Source organism: Podarcis filfolensis (assembly GCF_964270895.1).
Source record: "Podarcis filfolensis genome assembly, chromosome: 4".
In the NCBI taxonomy this organism is placed as follows: domain Eukaryota; kingdom Metazoa; phylum Chordata; class Lepidosauria; order Squamata; family Lacertidae; genus Podarcis; species Podarcis filfolensis.
The window spans coordinates 68,132,346-68,155,378 of record NC_139607.1 but is presented as its reverse complement, the minus strand read 5'-3'; the positions used below and the strand labels follow the sequence as shown (position 1 = coordinate 68,155,378).

Below are 23,033 nucleotides of genomic sequence, written 5' to 3'. Positions count from 1 at the left end.
AAATGCAACATATAAATTTTATGAAGAAAATGAGCAACATTCTTTATTAGTGTGCAAGGATGTTTCAACTTCGCTGACTACTGTTTGAAAAAGGATGCTACAATTAACTGGGCAGATTCCCAATTTTTTTTTGTAGAGATATGTGAGAACCTCAATCAAGAGGCACTACACCTTTGACTCTGCTTTATTTTTGTCCACTCACCCATTCAGTTTTTTGTTAGAACTATGTGGTTTTTTTCTCTCTCTCTGTATAGTTTATTGTCCTAATATTTTAGAAGCCGAACATACACGGCTTTCTTTTATCTTTTCTTAATACGCACAAAAATTAATATGTCTATTTTATTTACAAACCTACAATTCATTAGTAAGTGAATTTGAATGATTCTATCTACCAATTGACTAAGCATGACAATAAATTAAAATGTGTTTAATCAGGTTAACAGCTGCATTTAAAACCCATTAGACTAATGGGGCTTGTGCACAAAAGGCATGTCAGCTCAAGCTACAACCCCTTCACTCAGAACAGGAGAGATTTAGGATCTATTCTGTAGACAAGTTCCTGGGAATAGGCATTCAACTCAAGGCAGAATACAGTGTGCTTTAATTCTGAGCAGACTGCATAGGATTGCTCTGAGTTTATTAGTCACCTTTAAATCAATGAGATCTGAAAAATGCTTGACTGGACAGTGGCATAATTTCTGAGGGCTCATTGCTAAACCAGCTCCTTTAAACTAATTAGGTAACTAACCCTGAAGATAGCTCAGTACTCTGTGTAAAGTAGACTTCAGCAGGTCTCAAAAGGCTGAATACAGTCCCTGGGCCTTATAGTTTGATAGTCCTGATCTGAAGCCTATGAAAGAGAAAAGGCATCATCTGCCTAACTGATTGCTTAAAGTTTTGCAACAATGCATTTTCACCCCAGATTTTTGCTTTCCAATACATCCACCACATTCAATCCAAGTCCTTTGGCCTAACATACTAGAAGCTTGTGAATAATTTTTTATTAATACTTTTTATTTCTATTTTTTTTTTACAAAAAGTGTTGTGTAATAAATCTTAGACACAAAATGCAATATGACTGCATTTATACAGACAGAATTAACAGATCTGTAACATTCTATGCAACATGAGATACATAATGTAAAAAACAAAGTACAAAATCAGATTTGCCTAGAATAAAAAAGAAAATCAAATAAATTTAATAGGTACCAACAATGGAAGAATCTGGAATTATAGTAGCATGCATATCTCTAGTCATATTTGATTTTTCTTTCAGCTTTGACTGGAGTAACGTGTGTTCCACCACGCCAATTCGTATGTCCATCTGAATAGTTTCTTGCTTCAGTTTGGTTAAAGCTTGTTTAATTTTTACTAAGGGAGCTGTTAAAAAAGAAAATGCAAAACAGTAGAGTTTCCTGCTAGCTTTCCACACAAAGAAAGGTATTGTTTTTTCTTCCTAATTTGCTCTCTTTGTTAATCGGGAGAGAGACTTAAATGAACAAAAGAATGACAATACTCTGGAGGCATGACTTTATGGATTCATAATTTCACATGGAAGCTATATTAAAATAAGGTTATCAAATTTTTGACATTTTGGATCTCAAAATGTGCATTAAAGGGTACATACATTTTTTAAACACAGTTATAGTGACAGTATTACATTTTGCACTGGGGAAGGAATATATCTTCTACAGATTTATTTTTCTGCACACGCTAGTACAGATTCAATCAGTTTCTCAGAGTACCAGATGCAGCAACCTTACAAATCCTGAGGCTACAGCTACACACAATAAGTTTTTCCCCCAAGAATGTGATGCAAGCCCAGGTAAGGGTTTAGGCTTATGCGGATTTTAAAATGGAATTAAGCCACAACTGACAAGTCCTATATGCTTTATCTTTTTACCAGCTGTGAGCATACGTCTCCCCATATGAATGATAGAAAATGCTCAATTAATCACTCCACAAAGGCCCCAGCACAGGGTTTCATGGCCCAACAGGGCAGGAAATCTTTTGCAAACCTGCCATTCTGGTTTTGTTGCTCTGTATTAAGAGTTTTTGCTTACTAAGCTACTCAGAAGGTGGGAGCTTTGTCTGAGGAAGGACCTGAAAGGCGAGCTTACCTCCATCAGTCATACTGCTTCCCTTTTCTTCCATTTCCTGCTTTATCTTCTCTAATTCTTCGGTAATCTTAAGAGAAACGTAAGCAATGAATCATTTGCAAAATCTAGAACACTCTGAAACCAAAGATATCTCCACTGGTTTTACAAGGAACAACATGAATTTAAGCGCTCACAGACATAAAAAGGTGAGAGATGGGAGGGTTCATTGTTCTGTTTGTGGAATATGGGTTAAGACAGGCATAGGCAAACTCCGACCCTCCAGATGTTTTGAGACTACAATTCCCATCATCCCTGACCACTGGTCCTGTTAGCTAGGGATGATGGAAATTGTAGTTCCAAAACATCTGGAGCGCCGGAGTTTGCCTATGCTTGGGTTAAGATGTAATTGTGACAGAGGGCCTTTTATTCTTCTCTTCTTATGTTTCCATTTCTCTCCTTTCTTCCTTTTCTTCTTCCTGTCCCCCCCCCCCCTTATTTTTCTTCGCTAGATTATTTTGGCTTTTATTGTATTTTATGTTGAAAACTTTTAATAAAAATTGATAATATTTTTTAAAAAGGTTTCCTGTGATGCCACTACCCTAATTTTTTAGTCTCGTGGCTTTTGTAAAATGAAGGTACCCATGCAGATTTTAATACTATGAGCCTCAGAATAATTTAAATACAAGCCAAAAGTAAAGTGACCCAAGAGATGATAGCATCATTGTGCACAGATAGCTCAGTTGGCTAGAGTGTGGTGCTGATAATGCCAAGGTTTCAGGTTCAATCCCTGTATGAGGAAGCTGCATATTCATAGAATGCAGGGGGTGGACTAGATGATCCTCAGGGTCCCTGCCAACTCCACAATTCAATTATTATGATTGATTAATCTCTCTAGGCTACTAGTTGCTGATTGTTAAGTGCATGTCTGAAATGAAGAATGGCTAAACTCGATGTAGCCTCAGGATTAGTATCATTTTGCCATATTAATTATGTATCAAGGTTTGCATAACTGAAGTGGATCTATCCAGGAATCTGTAAAAGTGAACTAAACTTGGTGGAAGTTGCCCTCCCAGCCCTGCGAGAAGTGGAGAAGGGAGTGGGAGAGCACAATGTTTCTCCTGGGCTTGTCTGGGCCTGCCCTTCTATTGGAAAACACAGCCAAAGAGAGAAGGTTATTTGGCTTTCACAAGGCCATTTTGCTTTATCTTGAGACACAAAACACTAATAAATATTTGTCTGAACTGTGAAAAGTAAGGGTCATTTTCCATCCTCACATTTTGTGGAATAAACCTCAAGCACCCAGTCTCAATGTGTGCCCTAAGCTAAATGAACTAACAAATTATTATCAGCCCAGGCAGATCACTTTCAAAGATACTGTTGCCAGTGATGTGTGTTTACTCAATACAGTGGTACCTCGGGTTACAAACACCTCGGGTTACAAACTCTTCTGGTTACAGACTCCGCTAACCAGGATGTAGTACATTGGGTTAAGAACTTTGCCCCAGGATGAGAACAGAAATTGCGGCGCGGCAGCAGCGGGAGGCCCCATTAGCTAAAGTGGTACCTCAGGTTAAGAACGGTTTCAGGTTAAGAACGAACCTCCAGAATGAATTAAGTTTGTAATCAGAGATACCACTGTACTATCCCAGCTGGATTTGTTTCATATACAGCCAAGATTTTCATTTACTCATTCCATAATGGTTAAAGGCAAGAGCAGAAAAGAAAATATAAATGTTCACGAAATCATGACAGTAGTGCAACCAAACCACTATTTTGCAGTTTAACTGGAGGTCTTGAATTGGATTCTGTTACTTTAATTACCTGCTCTTACAGGAGCCCTGGTTAAATGAAGGCTTCATACCTATCATTTCTTTATTGTGCCAGGACTGGCATGCAGCCAAGATGAATATGCATGCTTATTCACTTTTCCATCCAGTATCATCAAGAATGCAAAATGGATTAAGGGAACAAATTCCATTAACTGTGATTTGGTGCAGATGAAAACACTCATCTGTGGCCCATCTTGTCATACAAAGTTATGCACTCCTGTCATTTAATATTAGTCATCTCATAAAAATAAAGATTAAAGCTTAGTGCTTATAAAAAAGTAATTTGGAAAGGAATGGTAACTCATTCAGCCTGAAAAACTTTACAGAAGTCAGCAAAGTAAACCACTTAACTAAGGAGTTAAGTGATATTACCTCAAATGAGAGAAATGCCTGATGAACTAGACTGATTAAGTCTTTGCTCTCAGTTTGTTTACGATTTCAAACATAAAACTTCTAAAATACCGAGTCTATGTCCTTACTTGGGAGTAAGCCTTAGAACTAATTGCATCACAAACGTACTAACACAGTAGATGAAGACTGAAATGCTTGTCTTGTCATTATTTTAAGATTTTAAGATTCTGGAGAGAAAACACACACAAAACATCTGGACTGTAAAATACCACCAAGAAAAGTTCTACCTCAGAAAGAACTCTAGCCCGCTCTGTTACTCCTCCACTTCCTTGTTGGTATTTCTCTTTGGCCTGTGAATAAAAGAAACAACTTTTTTACCTTGAGAGGAAAATGAAGAACCCCTGAGATATGTCCTATTCCACACAAGCAACTTAAATGAAAGACTTGTATGATCTGATCTATAATTAAAAGGCCATGAGAGCAACCTAGAGAATTCTTTATGTTTACATCATTAGTAGCACATGAGTAAAAGTCACAGCTTGAGCTTTAACAGTAGAAACCTAGAGTTAATGATGGAAGAGGCAACACTACAGCCTCTTAACAGCAATCCAAGACTACAGAAAAACAAAGAGACATTCAGCTTGTTACCTCACTCAGAAGTGCCTGTGCAGAACGATACTCTTGAACCAAATGCTCCAGCTGGTTGTTGATATACTTTTCTCGGCTGCTCACTTTTTCCAGAGTTCTGCTTATTTCATTGTGAAGTTTGTCGAGGTAACCCTGTCAGAGTTTGAAATGGGTCAGTTCTCACTGAAGGCTAGGCAAGGATCTAAAGACCTACTCAAGAGCTTGGGCATGCCCAGTAGGACTTCAGACTCTCTTTTCCATTGATCCCATATACAAGCAAACTTTTGGAAGTTCGCTCACTTTCAAAACCAGCTCGCATAGTTCTTTGGACCATGCCAATGCATTACTGAAGGAACATAGAGAGTTGGCGGGGAAAATATTTCAACTGCTCCTCCAAAACTAGATCCAAAGTTCTTAAGCAACAGCACTTCTGTTACAATTCAAGCTTGCATGTACCCCAAACTTCTACTGTATAAGAGGAGTGGCAGCTAACAGAGAAAGTCTAGCACAGGAGGAAACCAAATGCCTAGCAGCAGTTCATTTTACTAACTAGTGAATCAGAAGCACTTGAGACCGCACATACACACAAAGGGGAAGTTCTCCAATGAGAATCCCCTGAATGGTCACAAACTCATAACCACCTCCATTGTATGTGAATTACTTATATGTATCAGAGACTCACCCTGGTATCTTTTAAAGCATATTCAATTCCATCTTGGTGCTGGTGCATTTGATCTACATGGATTCGCCAGTCCTGCAAGTTAAATAAAAAGGCTTTATACAAGTGATATGCAAGCTTGTAATTTACTTCAGACCTGTCAAATCATGGCTTAGCAAGTTTGTGGCATACTTGTCTGCAGATTGTTGTTTGTGACGATTCTTGTTCCAGAAATAATTCTAGCCGAGTTCTCTGAACACTGACATTGATTCCACCTCCACTCCTTCTGATACAAGAGGTTGAGATTGCATTTACTATGCAATCAAAACCTTCATTACAGCCTTCACTACAGAATAGTTAAAGTTTAGCACTGGCAGAATTTTAATCACTTTAAAACAACATACTATTGTATGTTGTACCAGCACCAAGAGATCTCTGAAGGGGAAAGGACTGGCCAAGAGTAACACACAGCAGGCAGCATAAGAGAAGCTCTCCCAGGCATAGGAGATGGATGCATATGGACAATCGTCAGATCAAAATAACCAGATAGAACTATGCTGTGTTGGAGATATCTGAATGTACTAGCTAGAGAAGAAGTGAGAGAAGAAGAATAAAGGGGTTGCACAGCTTCTCTAAGAAGCCTCAATGTGTATTACAACACTTTAGTCTTACAACAAGTCATCACATTAAGATAGAGACAGACTGCTAGTGCCCTCCATAGCTCAGTGGAAATATGAACCTAGATTTCTTATCTCCAAGCTCAACACTCTAGTCATTGTGCCACAATAGATGAACTTGTGTGAAACACAAAAACAAGAAGCTTACACTTCTCTTAAACAGCAGATGAGGTGTATAAGTCTGTGTCAAAGCTGAATACTCCTTGACTGTAAAGAAAATTTCTCTATACTAAGGTAGAAGGCTAGGCTAAACCTAGAGATTTTTTGTATTTAGCAGCATTCAATCACGCTCACACACCCCTGTACACCAACCTGCACTCCTAAGTGGGACAGGTCAAACACAGGTTGACCACCTCATGTCCTGTTTATGAAAACAAGGTCTCTCAGGAGGAAGCGGAGACTGAGGGAAATAACTCAAGGTAAAAAGGAGTCATTTCAGGCTTAAGAGGAGGAATCTTTATAGCAACAGGGAAGCTACCAGATTTTAGCAGATGTACTTCGGAGAGAATGTGGAAGAAAGAAGAGCAAGACAAGAACTGTATTTGTTGAAAGAGTGAGGTGAAATTAGAGAATAATCCCTTTAAAATCTGAAATTTTTACTCTGCTGCTGTCATAGTTTTGTATAGACTGTGAGAAGATGTAAACTGATTTCAGCACTTTTAATTTGGTTATTTTAACTCTATTTTTTCTATCTACATTAGTTGCAGCAACCATGAAAACTGTAGAGGTGCGTGCTAAGAACTAAGCTTGTATTTTTATATGTTTGAGAAACAGTATCAGTCGCCTGGCATCATATGAGAGGAATATCTGAAGACAATCCCAAGGTTTTGATGCCTTCCAGACAGGATGTGGGGGAAAAGATGGAGGAAAACAATTTGGATATGAAGAAGAGCTCCAAATTCAGAATGTTCAGTTTGAAAAAACCCATCAAGGAATCATGAGTAAATGTTAGCAATACATTTAAACGTAGCTAGATAGAAGTGAAAAGTTACATGTAGGTGGATAAATGACGGTAATTATACTCATGTATATGGATGAATACAGCCAGAGTGTTCGTGTTGAAGAAGGAGAGTAGAGCCCTGACAGATTCCAATGAAGTCTTACAAGTGTGAACAGAAGAATACAGTCACATGTGTGTGTGTATAATACACAAACTGCAGAGCGATCAATACTACTAAAGACAGCTGAATCCAAAAAGAATACAGATGAAAAAGAGGCCCTAAGATTTGGCAGTAATAAAATCAACAGGAATACCTGATGGCTTACATTTTGCTTTAAGCAAAACAGATGCTATAAGCAGAGAACTAGATGGAGACTGGAGGGCTACACCGGGAGAAAGCTGATATAGCAAAATGGGGGCAGTAGAGCTCACCACAAAATGCAGAAGTCAAAGATGGTTTGATGCCAACTGTCCAACAGTGGGGCTAATTTGGAGACAGCATCATTAAAAGCTGCTCTCCTCAGGAGAGGCTTAACCAACATAAATCTGAACATCCAAAGCATGGGTAGTCAACGTTGTGCTCACCAGATGTGGAAAACTCCCTTCATCTCTGATTAGTGGCTATGCTGACTGAGATTAATGTGGTTTGTGGTCCACAACACCTGGAGGGCACTACATTAGCTCCCCAATCTAATGTTTAGGTAGTTGAGGGAGTCCATTTAATGCCCTCCTAAAAACTATTTGTTTATACATCTGCACCACTTTCAATAGGATCATTACATCTAAAAACTGTACAAACATGTTTATGCTGGGTTTCAAGTACTTTGCTTGTAGACACTAATCTATTTAAAGTGCTCAGATGTCAAGTAGCTTTAAAATAGCACTTCACATTGAACTGTGAAATTTTGCAGAAGAAAAGGCAACTAGGATCTCTAAATCAGATTTGGAAATGACTGTTTATAGTCATTTATAATGTGTTGATTACAGTCTTGGCCTTTAAAAACACACAAGGGAAGGTCATTCCAGGAATTTGGGTTACTGCATTAGCAGCAGCACTATAGATATTTATCTATCTATTGCATTTATATCCCACCTTTTCCTCCAACGAGTTCTCTCCACCCTTATTTAACCCCCACAACAACATGAAGTAAGTTAGGCTGAGAGGCAAGGTCACCCAGTGCGCTTCAAGGCTGAGAGGGGATTTAGCACTGGTCTTCCAAGTCCTAGTCTGGCACTCCAACCACTACAAAACACTGTCGTTACTCACCTTATTATCAGTTCTGATTGTGACTTTCAACTGTGGTAGTACCCGTTCCACTTCAAGGTTCCACTCAGCTGCATCTACTGTGGATTCTAAAATCTCTTCTTGCTTTGATTCAATCATATCCTATCAATAAGTTTACATTATGCACATCAGCAAATGATGAAACTGCAAAATGCAGTAATACCAGAGAGAACAAAAATTTCAAAACCTGCAGTGCCAGCGCAAACATTGAAGATGATGCATACCAACATTTAAATAACCACTAATTCACATTATCAATATTATTATTATTATTATTATTATTATTATTATTATTATTATTATTATTATCATCATCATCATTCCACCCATCTGACTGGGTTGCCCTGACCACTCTGGGTGGCTCCCAACAAAGTATTTCAAACACAATAAAACCTCAAACATTAAAAACCTCCCTGTACAGATGTCTCCTTTGCCACTGCTTGTAAAAGCCATCAAATAATTAACATGAGGAAACTCCTGAAATTAACTTTTGTATTACTTAAGCACAAATTATAATGCTAGTTTGTTAAGTTAGCATGTGTATACTTGATTTGTAAGAAAGTAAACATAAGAGTAATACTACAATGATGTCTTTAAAGACTCTATGCGATGCATAATTCATTGTGCATTCTATTATTATAGTCAAATTAAACATTGACTGAAATTGTTAACACAGTCAAGATGCAATTCATAACTACTACTGAGAAGTTGTAGAATTTATGGTACATAGAATTAATGGTATATTGTAGAATTTATGGTATATGGTAGATGGACTAAGCAGTCATGTGTGCTTCCAACGATGCATTAAGTGAAACTCAAATTGCATGCTGAGGCTTTCCACATCTGCTAACTCTTGTGCTACACACACACACACACACACACACACGCAAATGGCTTGAAGAGTGTGGACATCCTTCAAAGGATGGTGAAAAGCTGTACACAGCGATGCAGCAGCAATGGGCACCATGAATGAGCAGAAGTGTTTTTCACTTGCACAACAGCACAATGTGAACTGAAGAGCAAGAACGCTTACCGATTTGTAAGTTTGTGCCTTCAAAACGTTCAGATCAATGTAGTTTTCTTCATTATCTGTCTCTTCTTCCTTAAGAACATAAAAAATATTGTTCAGCAAGAAATGCAGGATTGTGTTTTAAAAACAGTTTCTGAACTGCATCACAACCGTTGCCAAAGGAAAAATGAAAAATGGTATTATGTACTGACCCTGGGATAGCTCAATCAGTACAGCATGAGACTTAATCACAGGGTTGTGGGGTCAAGCCCCACGTTGGGCAAAAAGATTCTTGCATTGCAGTGCACTAGATGACACTCATGGTCTCTTCCAACTCAACAATTCTGTGAGTCTACTACCCATGGAGCTTTTTAGGAGAACCATTCTTTTGGCAATAGCTACCACAACTGCATTGCCCCCCTTACGTTAAAACATCACTGGTGGTTGGCTCACACAATAAATTTTGCTCCATGTATGAGCAATTCTGGACACCCACCGTACATGTATTTACATGAACAAGGCAACATGGCAAGGAAACTGAGCAATCATGGAGGCAGCAGGAAGAAATTTCTATGATTATGACAGCTGGAAAATTGCTGCCACATTAACATGAACTGTTGCAAGCTGTATCAGTCCTTTTCATTCTATATACTAGCTTTTGGTTCATGCAAGCATGTGCCACAGAATGGTTTGGACTGCTAATATACAGTACAAAACATATAGCGCATTGAACCCTTTGATTTGCAGCAATTTAAACTAGAATTTTCACAATTGTTTAGGCAACAATTCTAGCCTACTCTGCTAGTTTCTAAAGGTTTCCACCCCCTCTGGGGCAACATGAAAAAAGGGGATCATCCAGAATGAACACTACTACCACACTCTGCTGCCATATGTAGACAAGCCTGATTGGCTTTTTAAGTGACAAATCTACTAAGCATATGTTATATCAACAAAATATCCAGACTACACCTCTACTTTCTCAGACTGACTATTTACACTTCTTAATTCAAGACAGTACTACAGAAAGAGCTAACAGTACTCATAAGCCTTTCATGTGGAACACAAAATTATTCCTTTACCTCATTTCCACTTCCTAAGAAAAGTGTCTTCACATTTAACAATAAAATTAATGTCAACAAAAAATTACCTATACCTACCGCAATTACTTCTTCCACTTTATTAAGGGTCAGTTCAGCATCATCTTCTGTTATTGCTTCTTCTTCTAGCTCCTCTGTTGGATATGTTGCTCTAAAACAATGAATGCAAGCCTCTGAGAATGTTACAAACAGATATAGACAGACAGCTAATGTAAAAATGCAGCTGTTTTGAAAGCAATGCTAGGCAGTGATATGGGATAGAAAAATCTTCTGCTGCTACATTTTTCTGTGGAAAGTTTCTAAAAATGCATTGTTTCATAAAATGAATTTGAAAAATATGATATCCATCAAATTGGGCAATTTAAAAGTTGTAATTAAGTTTTTCAGATGTTTATGCCTAGGAAGCATCTATGCAAATACAATAAACATAAATGTATAGCTCTTTTGAGTGTACTAAAATTAGTATGTTAATAGCTCCAGCGCTTTAATTTCTTTTACTTAGAAATCTAAATAATATAAGAAAAGTGTATGGTATTGAATGGCCATGCCTTAATTTTTTTACAAGCATTTCGGGGTGGGGGGTGGGGAAGGATTACCAAGCAAAGCATTGAGTTGGTTTGAATATAATGTTTAAACTAATTTGGTTTCTTCTCTTAATCAAATACTTCAGTTCAAATACGTTGGGCTATTGGAAAGCTCTCTGAGATATTTATGTAGCATGTAAAATTAACATAATATGTTATAGTTTTATATTAATTATAAGTCAAACACGCCAGCCGAGCAACGCTAACTCCCAATCCGCATTGCCAGAGGGTGTGTGGGTGTGTAGGTTTGCCCTTAGCTATCTCTGCTGGGCTCATGTGTGTGTGTGTGTGCACATGCTCCCCCAGTGAGCAGGGTCCCCTGCATTCATTAAAAGCACGGGCTGCTGACAGGCTAATACTGGTGCAAGGGCCTGAAACAGGCTGTGAGGGGGTAGAGCAGGGCCAGCCATGGATCTGCTGGATCCTAAGCTACTCCAGTCCTGTCTGCTGCGTCAGCCTGGACCTGGTGAAGCAAAATCTGGGTAAAATATTCCCCGCTTTGCACTCTGGTTGGCGGGAGCAATAGGGCTTTGGATGCAGCTGTGGGTCTGCCACTCCTTACAGCCCACTGTTCTCTGGTTAGGAGTTAGGATTGCTCCCTAAATCATATTCTGATTTAGAGCATTGGGAGGCCCAATTTTTTTAAAAAACATGCCTCCCTGCTGCTGGCATGCTTTGGGCCATGGTGTTGAACCAGGACCTTTCAAAGGCTGAGTCCTCCAACCACTGCAGTTCTGAGGAAGAGACTGATTTATTCCCATGTAGGTCTGTTGACACCAGAGCCTTCCTTAGCCCTGAGAAGAGACCTTTGCCACCAGATTTGGATGGCAAGACTGTAGATTCCCATGGGATCAAGAGAGTCTTGGGAGATCACCACAGCTGGAAATTCTGTTACCCCAAAGGAACAATCGGCTGCAGCAAAAGGCACCAATCTTTCAACTAGCCAGTAGGCAGCACTTGTGGGGGTGGAGCCTCCAGTCAATGACTACCTAGCCCTGCTGTAAAACCCAGCCAGTTGCTTCAGGATATCAGTGAAACAGCTTGGAGGTTTTGGTTTCACCAAAACCATGATCTTGAACCCAATATCCAATATCCATGATCTTGAACCCACACTTTGGACCAACTCCAAGGTGGCTTTGGAACAGGAGACTACTGAGCTTACCTTGCTTAGGCCATCACCTTAGTGGTGGGTTTCCCTTTTAGAATGACAGTGATTAACTTTTTGTGCTTCTGAAAGCTCACAGGGAAAAGGGAAACAAAAGCAGCTAGTTTGAAATCCGCATATAAATATTTCTATGCAATGCTCAACATTGCTCTTTTGCTATGAGTCATTGCTATTTTGAGAGGTGACAGAGACACCTGTTGTGGGGAAAAAAATCCAGCCCATGCCATGTTATTTTTCATCAAATTCAAGTAAAGGTAAAGGTACCCCTGACCATTAGGTCCAGTCGTGGACGACTCTGGGGTTGCGGCACTCATCTCGCTCTATAGGCCGAGGGAGCCGGCGTTTGTCCACAGACAGTCATGTGTCCACAGACAGTCATGTGGCCAGCATGACTAAGCCACTTCTGGCAAACCAGAGCAGCACACAGAAAAGCTGTTTACATTCCCGCCAGAGCGGTACCTATTTATCTACTTGCACTTGACGCGCTTTCGAACTGCTAGGTGGGCAGGAGCTAGGACCGAACAACGGGAGCTCACCCCATCGTGGGGATTCGAACCGCCGACCTTCTGATCGACAAGCCCTAGGCTCTGTGGTTTAAACCACAGCACCACCCGCGTCCCTAAATTCAAGTACAATCCATTAAAAACAACATTTGTGGGATATCTGTTAGCCAAAACCATCAACCAATCTACACGGTGGATCATGGGAATATCTGCTTCTTGGTTTTGGGGTTTATTTAAGTTTGCAGTACTTGCAGTTGCCAATAAAATCTTGACAATTTAAACCAATTTGTTCATGTTTCATATATTTGATTTCTTCTGCATGCATCTTTAAATGATACTTTGTTTTCTTTCTCTTTTTTAATGTGTACACCACTTTCACCATCTCTGCATGGCCTGGTATACATTGCCTGGTTTGTATTGCTGCAGCTTGCCTTTAACTATTATAGTATTGTAGCTATTTTGTATTTTAATGGCACTTGTACTGCAATCTTTTTGTAAATGGTTTTTTATACTGTAGTTTAAATGCTTTGTACATCATTTTTACTACCCTGGTATGAAAGAGGCAAAGAAACATATTAAATAAGATCTGGTGTGTGTGTGTATCTGTAACTGAATGAGGCTGACAAATGTTATCATTTCCCCAGAGAAGGAAGGGAGAAGACATTGAGAAACAGTGTGACCTGCCCAGTAAGCTTGGCACTGAGCAGAGATTTGAAATCGGAACCTACAACTCATGTTCTTAAGCACTGCCCTGCACCAGCACTTGTGATGCTATGAGCACTAGTTGTTTGTTTGCAGAGCTGTGGCTACAGTGTGTGTGGGTCTTGGGCATGGACATGCCAGATTCAAGTCTCTGCTCAATACTTCCACATGAAGGTATTGAAGCAAGCAAGTCTATCTCAGCCCTAACCTATCCCACAGGGTTATTGAGACAATAAAATGAGACAACCCAATATGCTCCACTTAAAGTTCCTTGAAGGAAGGGTGGGCTAAAAATTTGAGAGATAAGACAGTCGTGGAAATAGGTGTTCTTGCTAGGGAGAGCACTACAGTTTACCAGCATCAAAAATACTATGATTCACATGGTAGGAAAACAAAACATTTATGTAATAGAGCCTCCATCATGAGAAGGACATCTGGGTCTCACACAACAACTGAATAAAAAGTGCAGACTGACTGTGAAAACATACAAGAACAAAAACTAAAGTGGTGTGGAAACTTAGGCATGTATCTCAAAAGACAGCATTAGAAGATGATAGTTGGAAATGACCTGCTTGCATTGCTCTGGCTCTCTCATTTTATACAACTAATGCCTGAATTCCCGGAAAAGAAGAAATGTAAGAGATTATCTTGTTAGGATACCTTTTCCATGCAAAGGATGTGTATTTTAAGGCTTCTTCAGCTAAACAATCAAGAACATAGCATGCCTGCTCTCCATAACCTGCCTTTAACTTTGAAGGAGGAAAATCCACAGATCTGCCCTAAAACAAAGATAGATATCATTACCAGAAATGCAAAATCATTACATCTACTAACTACATTTCTTCATTCACAAAGGAGTTGTTTGAGTGTGTGTGTGTGGACACAGCACCAAGAAGCAAAAGTTTATGTGAGTGAGTCATCACATATGGAGCCAGTTCATACATTCAGCTGGAAATATCAGGTGATGAGAAATCAATTGTTGTACATATATGTGTGAACCAGACCTCTGATTGCTGCAATCATGATCCATACTGGCTTACGTCTGAGTTTTCTATTTGGATGTACTGTCTAAATGTGAGCATGACAGCCAAACATATAATAGTTTCTCATTGGCTTTTAAGAGACCTTTCCTGGCAATAATCCATAGCTACACTACTTGGAGTGGTGCTTATTCAGTTTCATCTTTGATTCCTGGAATTACTAAAATAGCAATTTATTCAGAAACTAGGTGAACATTTTTCTCCCAGTACTAGTCAATTTACATACCACATCAAACGGTAGTTAAATCAACTTAACTATGACTGGTAGGATGTCCAAGCTGAGAAATTATGGTTCTGAATTGGTTGGCAAACCAAAATTAGAAATAATAGTTTGCAGTGGGTTTCCAAACTACGGGTAGTGCTAACTATGATTTGGTGTGATGTCCGAATTGACAAGTCAAAGTTACGGCCATCACTGTGCCTCCAGAAGCTTGCTGCACCATGAAAGAAAATTAAAACATAGTTCTAAAGTATGTTTGTCTGCTGTACATTTGGAATTGCAACGCATGATCTCAGTTTCAAGCTATGGTTAATTCCAACCACATTTTGATATATTGTTTACATGTAGCCAGAGGTTCACTTAACACATGAAAAAGCGTCTGCTCGGGCTTTGTTTCGAAGAACTGAAAACAGCGTGAGAATAAAAAATTATATTCAGAACAAACTCCCCCACCCACTTATTAGAAGCAACACTGAAATGAACTGGTGTTAATCACTCCCATACAAAGCAACTGCTGTTGCATCCACCCACCTGCTCCAGCAGAGAGACAGAATCACTCTTGTTCAGGAGGAGGCGGATGACAAGGCCCTGTCACTTTTTCCACCCTGCAACTCTATGATATGACAAATTGCACCTGCTGAGGTTCCCTCTTCCACACAACTATTCAAGGAACAGGAACTAGTCCTGTCTTCCAACTGGTTGTCCTAACAGTAATAGTGTGGTTTGGGTCTATTTTCTAAGAAAACTTCTCATTTAGTCAAACTCTGTATCAGAACAAGCACACACATTAGTGGAAAAGCTTTCAAGAAACAAAGTAAGAGAAGAGAAGCTCAATTCTTAGTCACCTTCCCTTTAAAAATATAAATTCAACTGCAGTATACAAGCATCTCTGCCGTGTTTTCATTTCCACTTGATCCTTAAAAACAATTCCATTTTTCTCTCCTCTTTTTATTTCCAAAATCTTCAGTAATCCAAAATGCAGCCGACCCAATAGAAACTCAGCATGATTACTTCCAGGTAAGTGAAAAGATGGGAAATGGAGTGTCAATCACAGAGCACATATAGTATGACACTTGGGTTGTATTGATGAACTTGGGTGTTTGACAATCATGATTTAAAATCAGCCCAACCACACATGATAAGAGTGACAAAACATATCCCTGATCCTAGACCATGGTCTGCAAAACCATTGTAGCTGTTTAAAAATCAATATAGTTCTACTTAAGGATCAGTTAGAAAGAAGTAGCATATAAGTCACCTACAAAGTGATTATGATAGACCAAAAAATTTCAGATACACACAAAATATGATCCACTTACAAATGACCGCAGTTCTGATAGTATGCTAGATATTGTTGCATTTGGGTCATCGTATTCCTGTGGCTGCTCAAAAGGATGCCCTGCTTTATTAATTAGCCAGGCAGCAAGGGTGCAGAACATGTAGAATTGTTCACCTGGGTTAATGGGCAATGCAAAGTAGTGCCTGTTTTAAAAGGGAAAAAACAAAAAACAAAGATTAGCCTCCCTATCTTGAAAAATCTTGCTAGCTAATAGAACTTATCTGTATTACTATAACCCTCTATGCCCCCAAATTGCTTTTCTCAAGGATGACATTAGGGCTGGTATTTCACTGACAAGCAATTTCCCAGAAAGATGTGCTATTTTCTTTGCAGTACTTTCAAAATGTTATGCCATAACGAGCCATGACTTCCATTGTGTATGTACACCCTGCAGATAATTAATTTGAGTCAAAAGCTGTAAATGCAATTCTCAAGAGTATTAAAGCTGCACTTGAGAGTTCAAAAGGGATTTGATTATCAGGTAGTTTATAAAACTTTTTGCAGCTTGACCTTCTATGGAAGTACACAGCAGTTCAGACAAACGCACAATACTTCATATCGTCAATAAAACAGAAATTTACTTTAGAAATATTGTTACAAATAAGAAATGTTCAAATCGGGGCGTGAGGGGCACATTTGTTGGCTTCTGTCTGTCTTGAGAGACAGAGAATGTGCCCCTGGTAGTAAAGGCAAACCACTGTGTTAGAAGCACCAAAGTGACCTTCCTGGACAGTACTGTGTATGGAGGTCCTGGGCTGCCCCAATGACAAGACTCCCCTCTCAGCCTTGCCGATGTGGTCCAAAAGAAAGTAGAGTTATACATCTGGCACTAGCTTGATGGCAGAAGTTGCCAGAAGGTACAAGGTGCCATTCAACTGTCTTAGGGACTCCACTCAGATCTGTGTAGGGTCTATTCCTCAGCCTTTTCTTCTCCCGAAGATATCCCACAAGGCAGCAGAGGTTTAGGATGAGAATTTTCCTTCTCCTAGATGGGCTACACTCCCAGGCTGATGAGCCCCATCTGTCCAACATTTCCCTCTGCAGCACATGCAGAGACTGCCTTCTTGACCACTGGACCTACTATTGAGCTTATCCACTCGATCCACCAGAGGCCTGTGTTTGCATGCAGAGAAAAGTCCTAACTCACTGGGGGTTTGAGACAGATGACAGATTCTAAGAGCCACAAGTGAGAGCTGAGTGCAGGGTGGGGACCAAAGGTGGACAAACTATCCCCAAAGCAGCATTTTCTACCCTTCCCCTAACACCCCATACAGGTATCATTTCCTAAACTACAGTGTCCATAATTTACAAAGCAAAAAGAGAGATTAAACAAACAAACCCTCCTATCTTAAAATGAAGTTCTATCTGCTAAGTTCAAACAGCAGCTTTGGAAGTATTTTGAAAAACCTGTTATTTCAGCTCACTTATGGATTCCAAGGTGATGGACAGTTGATTATGTTAGTACTAGTGACTATTTAAGGTATTCATTTAATTTTAATTGAATTTTAACAGAGTATTTATATTTGTTTTAAAAATCTACTGTTACCAAGCCTAGGCCATCAACATGGAGTATCCTAGAAACTTAAGCAAGTAGAATGAAAAAAGAACAAAATATTAAAAACTCTTTAACAAAAATGAGGAAACAAGAGACACAGGGTACATTAATATTAACAGAAAGCCCTGCTAATGGAATGTTTGGAGACAGCATACCAGAGGCTACAGATCCACAGATCCAAAGCTCTCAGGTCCCCTGAGGTCCAATAATCAAACTCCTTAGCTGTGCCACCTTGGAACTTGCACAGCAAACAATTAAACCACCAAGTGACCTTCCACCATCTGCCCTGCCCTGCATGGTTTTGAATACGATAGTGCAGCTACTGCTTTTATTAAATAAAGTGTAGTCAATACAGTGGTACCTCGGGTTAAGAACTTAATTCGTTTTGGCGGTCCATTCTTAACCTGAAACTGTTCTTAACCTGAGGCGCCACTTTAGCTAATGGGGCCTCCTGCTGTCGCTGGGCTGCCGCTGCACGATTTCTGTTCTCATCCTGAAGCAAAATTCTTAACCTGAGGTACTATTTCTGGGATAGCGGAGTCTGTAACCTGAAGCATCTGTAACCTGAAGCGTCTGTAACCCGAGGTACCACTGTATCATATAATACAGTGGTACCTCGGTTCTCAAACGTCTATCTGTTCAGAAAGCCTGTTTGGCTTCTGAAACGTTTGAAAACCAAGGTGTGGCTTCCCATCAATTGCAAGAGCTTCTTGCACTCAGCGGAAGCCGCATCGTACGTTTGGGTTCCGAAAAACGTTCAAAAACAGAAGCATTTGCTTCTGGGTTTTTGGCGTTTGAGACCCGAAACGTATGACAACAGAGGTGTATTGTTGTTAGCCGCCCTGAACCCAGCTTCGGCTGGGGAGGGCGGGATATAAATAAAATTTATTATTATTATTATGATTAGGGAACCGAGGTACCACTGTATAAGCAAGTGACACCTTTCAACATGCCAGTGTTTTTCTTTTGGGGCAAGTATAAAGAGTTCTACCAACTATAATAACAATATGTACTTCTGCAGTGACATTCTTCCCAAGAAACAGAAACATTGACTTGTCTCTTTAGGCAATACTTTAAACTCCAAACTCCCAAATCCTGCCAGTATCTTGAGAACAGGATACTGTATAGCAATCAGTAGTATTAGGGGGCTGTATTACTTGAATCTGATTTATTCACATGCAACAATATTGATTCAATTCTCATATTCTGAGTGTCTTAAATCTGCAATAAAAATGGATTATAATTTATTTCAAAGAATATCCAATTCAGAAAAAGAAAGTGTTTAATAACTTTACCTTTTCATTAAAAGCATTTCCAAATTAATGCAAGTTTTCTATTTAAACTGAAGTAATGAAACTGTGAGACATATCTCAAAACTGTTAATTGGTAGATCTGCCATTTTTGCCCGCAACAAACCAAGTCTGCAAATCAGCTACACCAATATGCTAGTGAATAATATTCTTTTGAAAGTCTGCTAATTTTGGGCACAATCCAAACCCTGGTTTCTGCCTGGTGGGGCTTAATGGAGCAGCAGGGCCACCCATCCCTGCTGTGCAAGCTGGCTGGGGCAGAAAGGTAGGGGAGGGCAGGCACATATCTGTGCCAGCCTGGAGTTGGTGCAGCAATTAATCCCAGATGGGGGCTGATGCCATTACACAGACAGCAGTGAGGCTGCCTTGAGATCCAAGGAATCTGGCTCAGCCCCATGCCACCCCAACACCCTATAGGGGGAAACTTTCCAGTCACCCACCCATTAGACAGGCAGAAAGAGGAGCTCTGAGTCAGCTGAGTGACACTGGCATGACTCTGCAGGCAGAGGCTTGCAGGGCTGAACAGAGGGACACCTCTCCACAATTCAACCCCCTCCTATTCTGGGGGCCTGGACTGCCCCCTTGTGTGGATGTGTGCATGATGTGGTGCAACATCAATGCTGATGCGAAATCATATTTTCTTCTATGAGCCAGAATATTTTTTTTTATTTCACAGAAGAGAATAGATGATTTCATCTGGGTGTTATAACCTGGACTGAAGGGAGTGCATAAAGTGCAGTTTACTAGTTCAGACACCACAGGAAACTGTAGTCTTAAGAATCAAAGACAGCTTTGACAGAAGTGGACATGGGAGGGGAGGTGGGAAGGGGCAAAAGGAGGACTACACAGCTCATTTCAAAACAAACAACTATGGTTTGTTTATCAGGTGAAGGATAATGATGTCTGGAACAAGCCAGCATCTCATCTTGCATTTTCATCAACTATGCTTTGAAAAGCCGACATGTAAAGTGTAGTTGGAAGAATATAGCTCAGCAAGGTGAGAACAAAGGTTTTACCTTCCACAACATAGAAAACATTTTAATTATAGCTGAGAAGTCCTAGAAGTTGTAACTTTGATGCGGATTACACTGATGAACAAAAAAGGACTAAAATGTGCGCAACAATAATCAACTGATGCAACGAGGTGCTTTGAAGAGCTGTTCAAGATAAAGCATCGTCGTCTTCTTAACCTAAAACCTCATTCAGACAACAATTAGTTTCTGGCAGTGCAATTCCTTGTGTGTCTACACAGAAGTTCTGAGTTCAATGGGACACTCCTAGGTAAGTATGTATAAGTCAAGTGTACTACATATATTCCCAAGTATAAAGCCTAGGAACATTTAAAAAGAAATCATGAACACAGAAACTGCAAAAATTCTACTCTGCACAGCATTTGAGCAACATACACAAGTTCTCTGAACACAGCTTTCATCCAAACTGCAAAAGGATTGACACTAACAGTCAAGCTGGCAAAAAGCCTAATTGGCCACGCTTAAATTAAATTATTCCATGTTTACAGCCACTCTGCTAGAGTTACAAGAACAATATGAACAAATCAGGCTGATTAATGAATGAATACTATTTTGTATTTTCTTTTATCTGTAGATGAAAAGAGTGCTACAATTTGAGGATGAAAATAAAACCCCTAAAACATGACTTTGGTACTTCAAAGATGTAACAGACTCTAGTCAGAGCTAGAGCTTAAATTCCTGCAAAACTTTCACCAGTCACAGCACAAACAATTCTGAGCAACAATTACCCTTAAGGAGGAGTGATCAGCAAGCCACAGTCTGATAAGGTTCACCTTTTATAACTTAAGACAATTATTTGTGATTCATTAACAGTGTCTCCCACTAGGACCTACTATCTTTGGTGTATTATAGAGCACTAGAATTTATGGTGTATATCCAACGTTGTCTAAGGATCAGTCTTAGGGCTACAGATGAGGAAAGCGGAACAAAACAAATGGAAGCAGGGTACACCAAAGGTATAAGACTGCAATGAACAAGCAAGTTCCCTCCTCATAAATATGACCAATTCTGCTGACTCTCACAGAGAGAGAATCTGTGCCTGATGCACATCCAATGTACAACCTCAACACGACTCCCAAACACTAGGCAAATTTAGGTCACTGACATTACAGGATTGAGCACTGTAAATGGAACACCTCAATGTCTAAGAAACTACTTATTCACCTAATAAAAAAATGGCATTATTTATCAGTCTGAGAGGAAAGACCTTTCCTCACCAAGCAAAATCTCAAGAGTTCATCTAGAAAAGCCCCATCTTAATACTGGTTGGATCACAACCCCCTGCTGCACTAGATGGCACACTTTTATGAGCAGATTCCTCCATAGAAAAAGTTATTCGCCTTCTAAAATTTAGAAGGGCACTAATGTCCCAAAACGCATACGTATATAAATTCAATAAATAATAATAACAATAATACATCCAACATGTCAAAAACCAAAATCACCAACTCTTGCAGCATAACCACACGCATGTTCCATCAGAAGGAAGTTCCACCAAGTTTAACAACATTTTTAAAAAACGTGCAGCCGTCACAGTCCTAACTCATCCAAAATGAAAGTTTTTAATCACTTGGCTTCTCAGGGGCTGCAGAAGAAAACGCGTGCCCTGGAAAACGGACGAAGCATGCAGACATGCAGCACAAAGCCTATGCACGTTTTATCTGGCAGCGAGTTCTCCTCTGCTCCTGCGGAGTTGCTCACCCCGAAGTGAGCGCGGGCAGAGACGAAGCACTCGGCGGCCCCGTTCTCCAAACAACATTACTCGTCCAGCGCAAACTTCAGCGTGCGCCGCGGCCACCAACCGACTCACCTGCAGGGGGGAATCGCAAACCGCCAGCGTTCCCAAGAGACAAACTCAACTGCCAGCCACCAAGAGGAGACCAACCAGGGGCACGGCTGACCCAGCAGTGCGCGCGCACGTGGGAACCATCCCTTGCCGCGGACACGTGTACGCCTCGCGGGCAGGGCCGAGCCTTTCGCTCTTCGGCCGGGAGCTTCCTCACCACCCCTTCCGCGCCGCCGCCCGGGCTGCTGGACGGGAGTTAGGCCCGCTTTTACCTGGAGGGCGGCCTCATGTTGTGGCTCCGCAGCGCCGCCTCCTCCTCGTAGTTGAGCAGCTTCAGCTTCTCCAGGAGGTCCTCCATCATGACGAACATGTGGTAAACCGCGCCGGGGCCTCGCTCCACGGCCCCCGCCGCCGCCGCCGCGGCGTCGCCTTCCTCAGTGGCCGCCATGACCATCCCTCAGCCAGCCCGGAGTTGCCCAGCACAACAACACGCAAGCTGCAAGGCCGGCGGCGGCGTAGCCGGGGAAACAAACCCCGCCCATCCGAACACTCGCCTGCCAATCGCTTCTCCCCTGGTGCTTCGGACCCAATCGTTTCGTCGCCGCCTTAATGCGCGTGCGTAGAGCGGCACGGCGCTCCCCTCCCCCAGTTGCCTCGCGCGTACGTCTCCCTCCGCTTCGCCTCCTTACCGCCCTTTCACGTGTCGGCTGAGGTTCTATCGTTGCCAGTGATCGCGAAAGGGGCGTGTCCCCGGAGGCGGAGTCACGTGCGTTCAGGCCGCTTCGCCGACTCCCTGCAGAAGGAGAGGGAGGCTGCGATGTTCGCGGCCAAAGGGCAGCGCTGAGGCGGAGGCAGGCAGGGGCGCCGTGGTATTAAAGGGGCCGAAAGAAGGAGCCGTTTCTTTTCGGTCACGGCGGAAGGGAACTGGTTAAGCCCTTTGCACGTTTATAACGGCTGGTGACGTGTATACGCACCGCCTTAAAAAGAGGGAACGCATCAAGCACACACGAACCCCGCAAAAATTAAAAAGGGGTGCACAGATTTGATGTGCGGGGTAGAAATAAAATTATTATTATTACTTATTATTATTTGCACGAGCTGCATTTTATTCCCATATGCAGATTTAGAAGTCATGACTGTAATTTAAATAGATGTATTATATATTTCATTGTAATAGAGTGGTCAGCTGTCCAGGCAGGCACTGTTAGTGTGCAGCTTTCAAGGGC

General features: G+C 40.8%; 1 protein-coding gene and 1 long non-coding RNA gene across 2 annotated transcripts; one reads left to right on the top strand and one right to left on the bottom strand.

Annotated features, from left to right (window-relative positions):
• Positions 1–986: 986 nt before the first annotated feature.
• Positions 987–22,344, bottom strand: IFT57 (intraflagellar transport 57). The gene is made up of 11 exons (XM_083611663.1): positions 22,080–22,344; positions 16,106–16,268; positions 14,187–14,305; positions 10,633–10,723; positions 9,500–9,568; positions 8,449–8,568; positions 5,589–5,660; positions 4,928–5,059; positions 4,567–4,629; positions 2,121–2,187; positions 987–1,380 (listed from the first exon to the last, which is right to left on the bottom strand). The coding sequence occupies exons 1-11, from the start codon at positions 22,259–22,261 to the stop codon at positions 1,199–1,201; spliced, it is 1,260 nt and encodes a 419-aa protein (XP_083467789.1). The 5' UTR covers positions 22,262–22,344; the 3' UTR covers positions 987–1,198.
• Positions 17,296–22,888, top strand: LOC310761664. The gene is made up of 2 exons (XR_014547647.1): positions 17,296–18,509; positions 18,588–22,888. It is a non-coding gene; the product is annotated as an uncharacterized lncRNA (long non-coding RNA).
• The last annotated feature ends 145 nt before the right edge of the window (positions 22,889–23,033 follow it).

Coding starts and splice junctions, on each gene's coding strand:
- IFT57 (XM_083611663.1), bottom strand. CDS start 22,261: ATGGTCATGGCGGCCACTGAGGAAGGCGACGCCGCGGCGGCGGCGGCG. Junction 14,306..16,105: donor TATCAGAACTGCGGTCATTT/GTAAGTGGATCA, acceptor TCTTTGTTTTAG/GGCAGATCTGTGGATTTTCC. Junction 10,724..14,186: donor ACATCCTTTGCATGGAAAAG/GTATCCTAACAA, acceptor TCATTGTTTTAG/AGCAACATATCCAACAGAGG.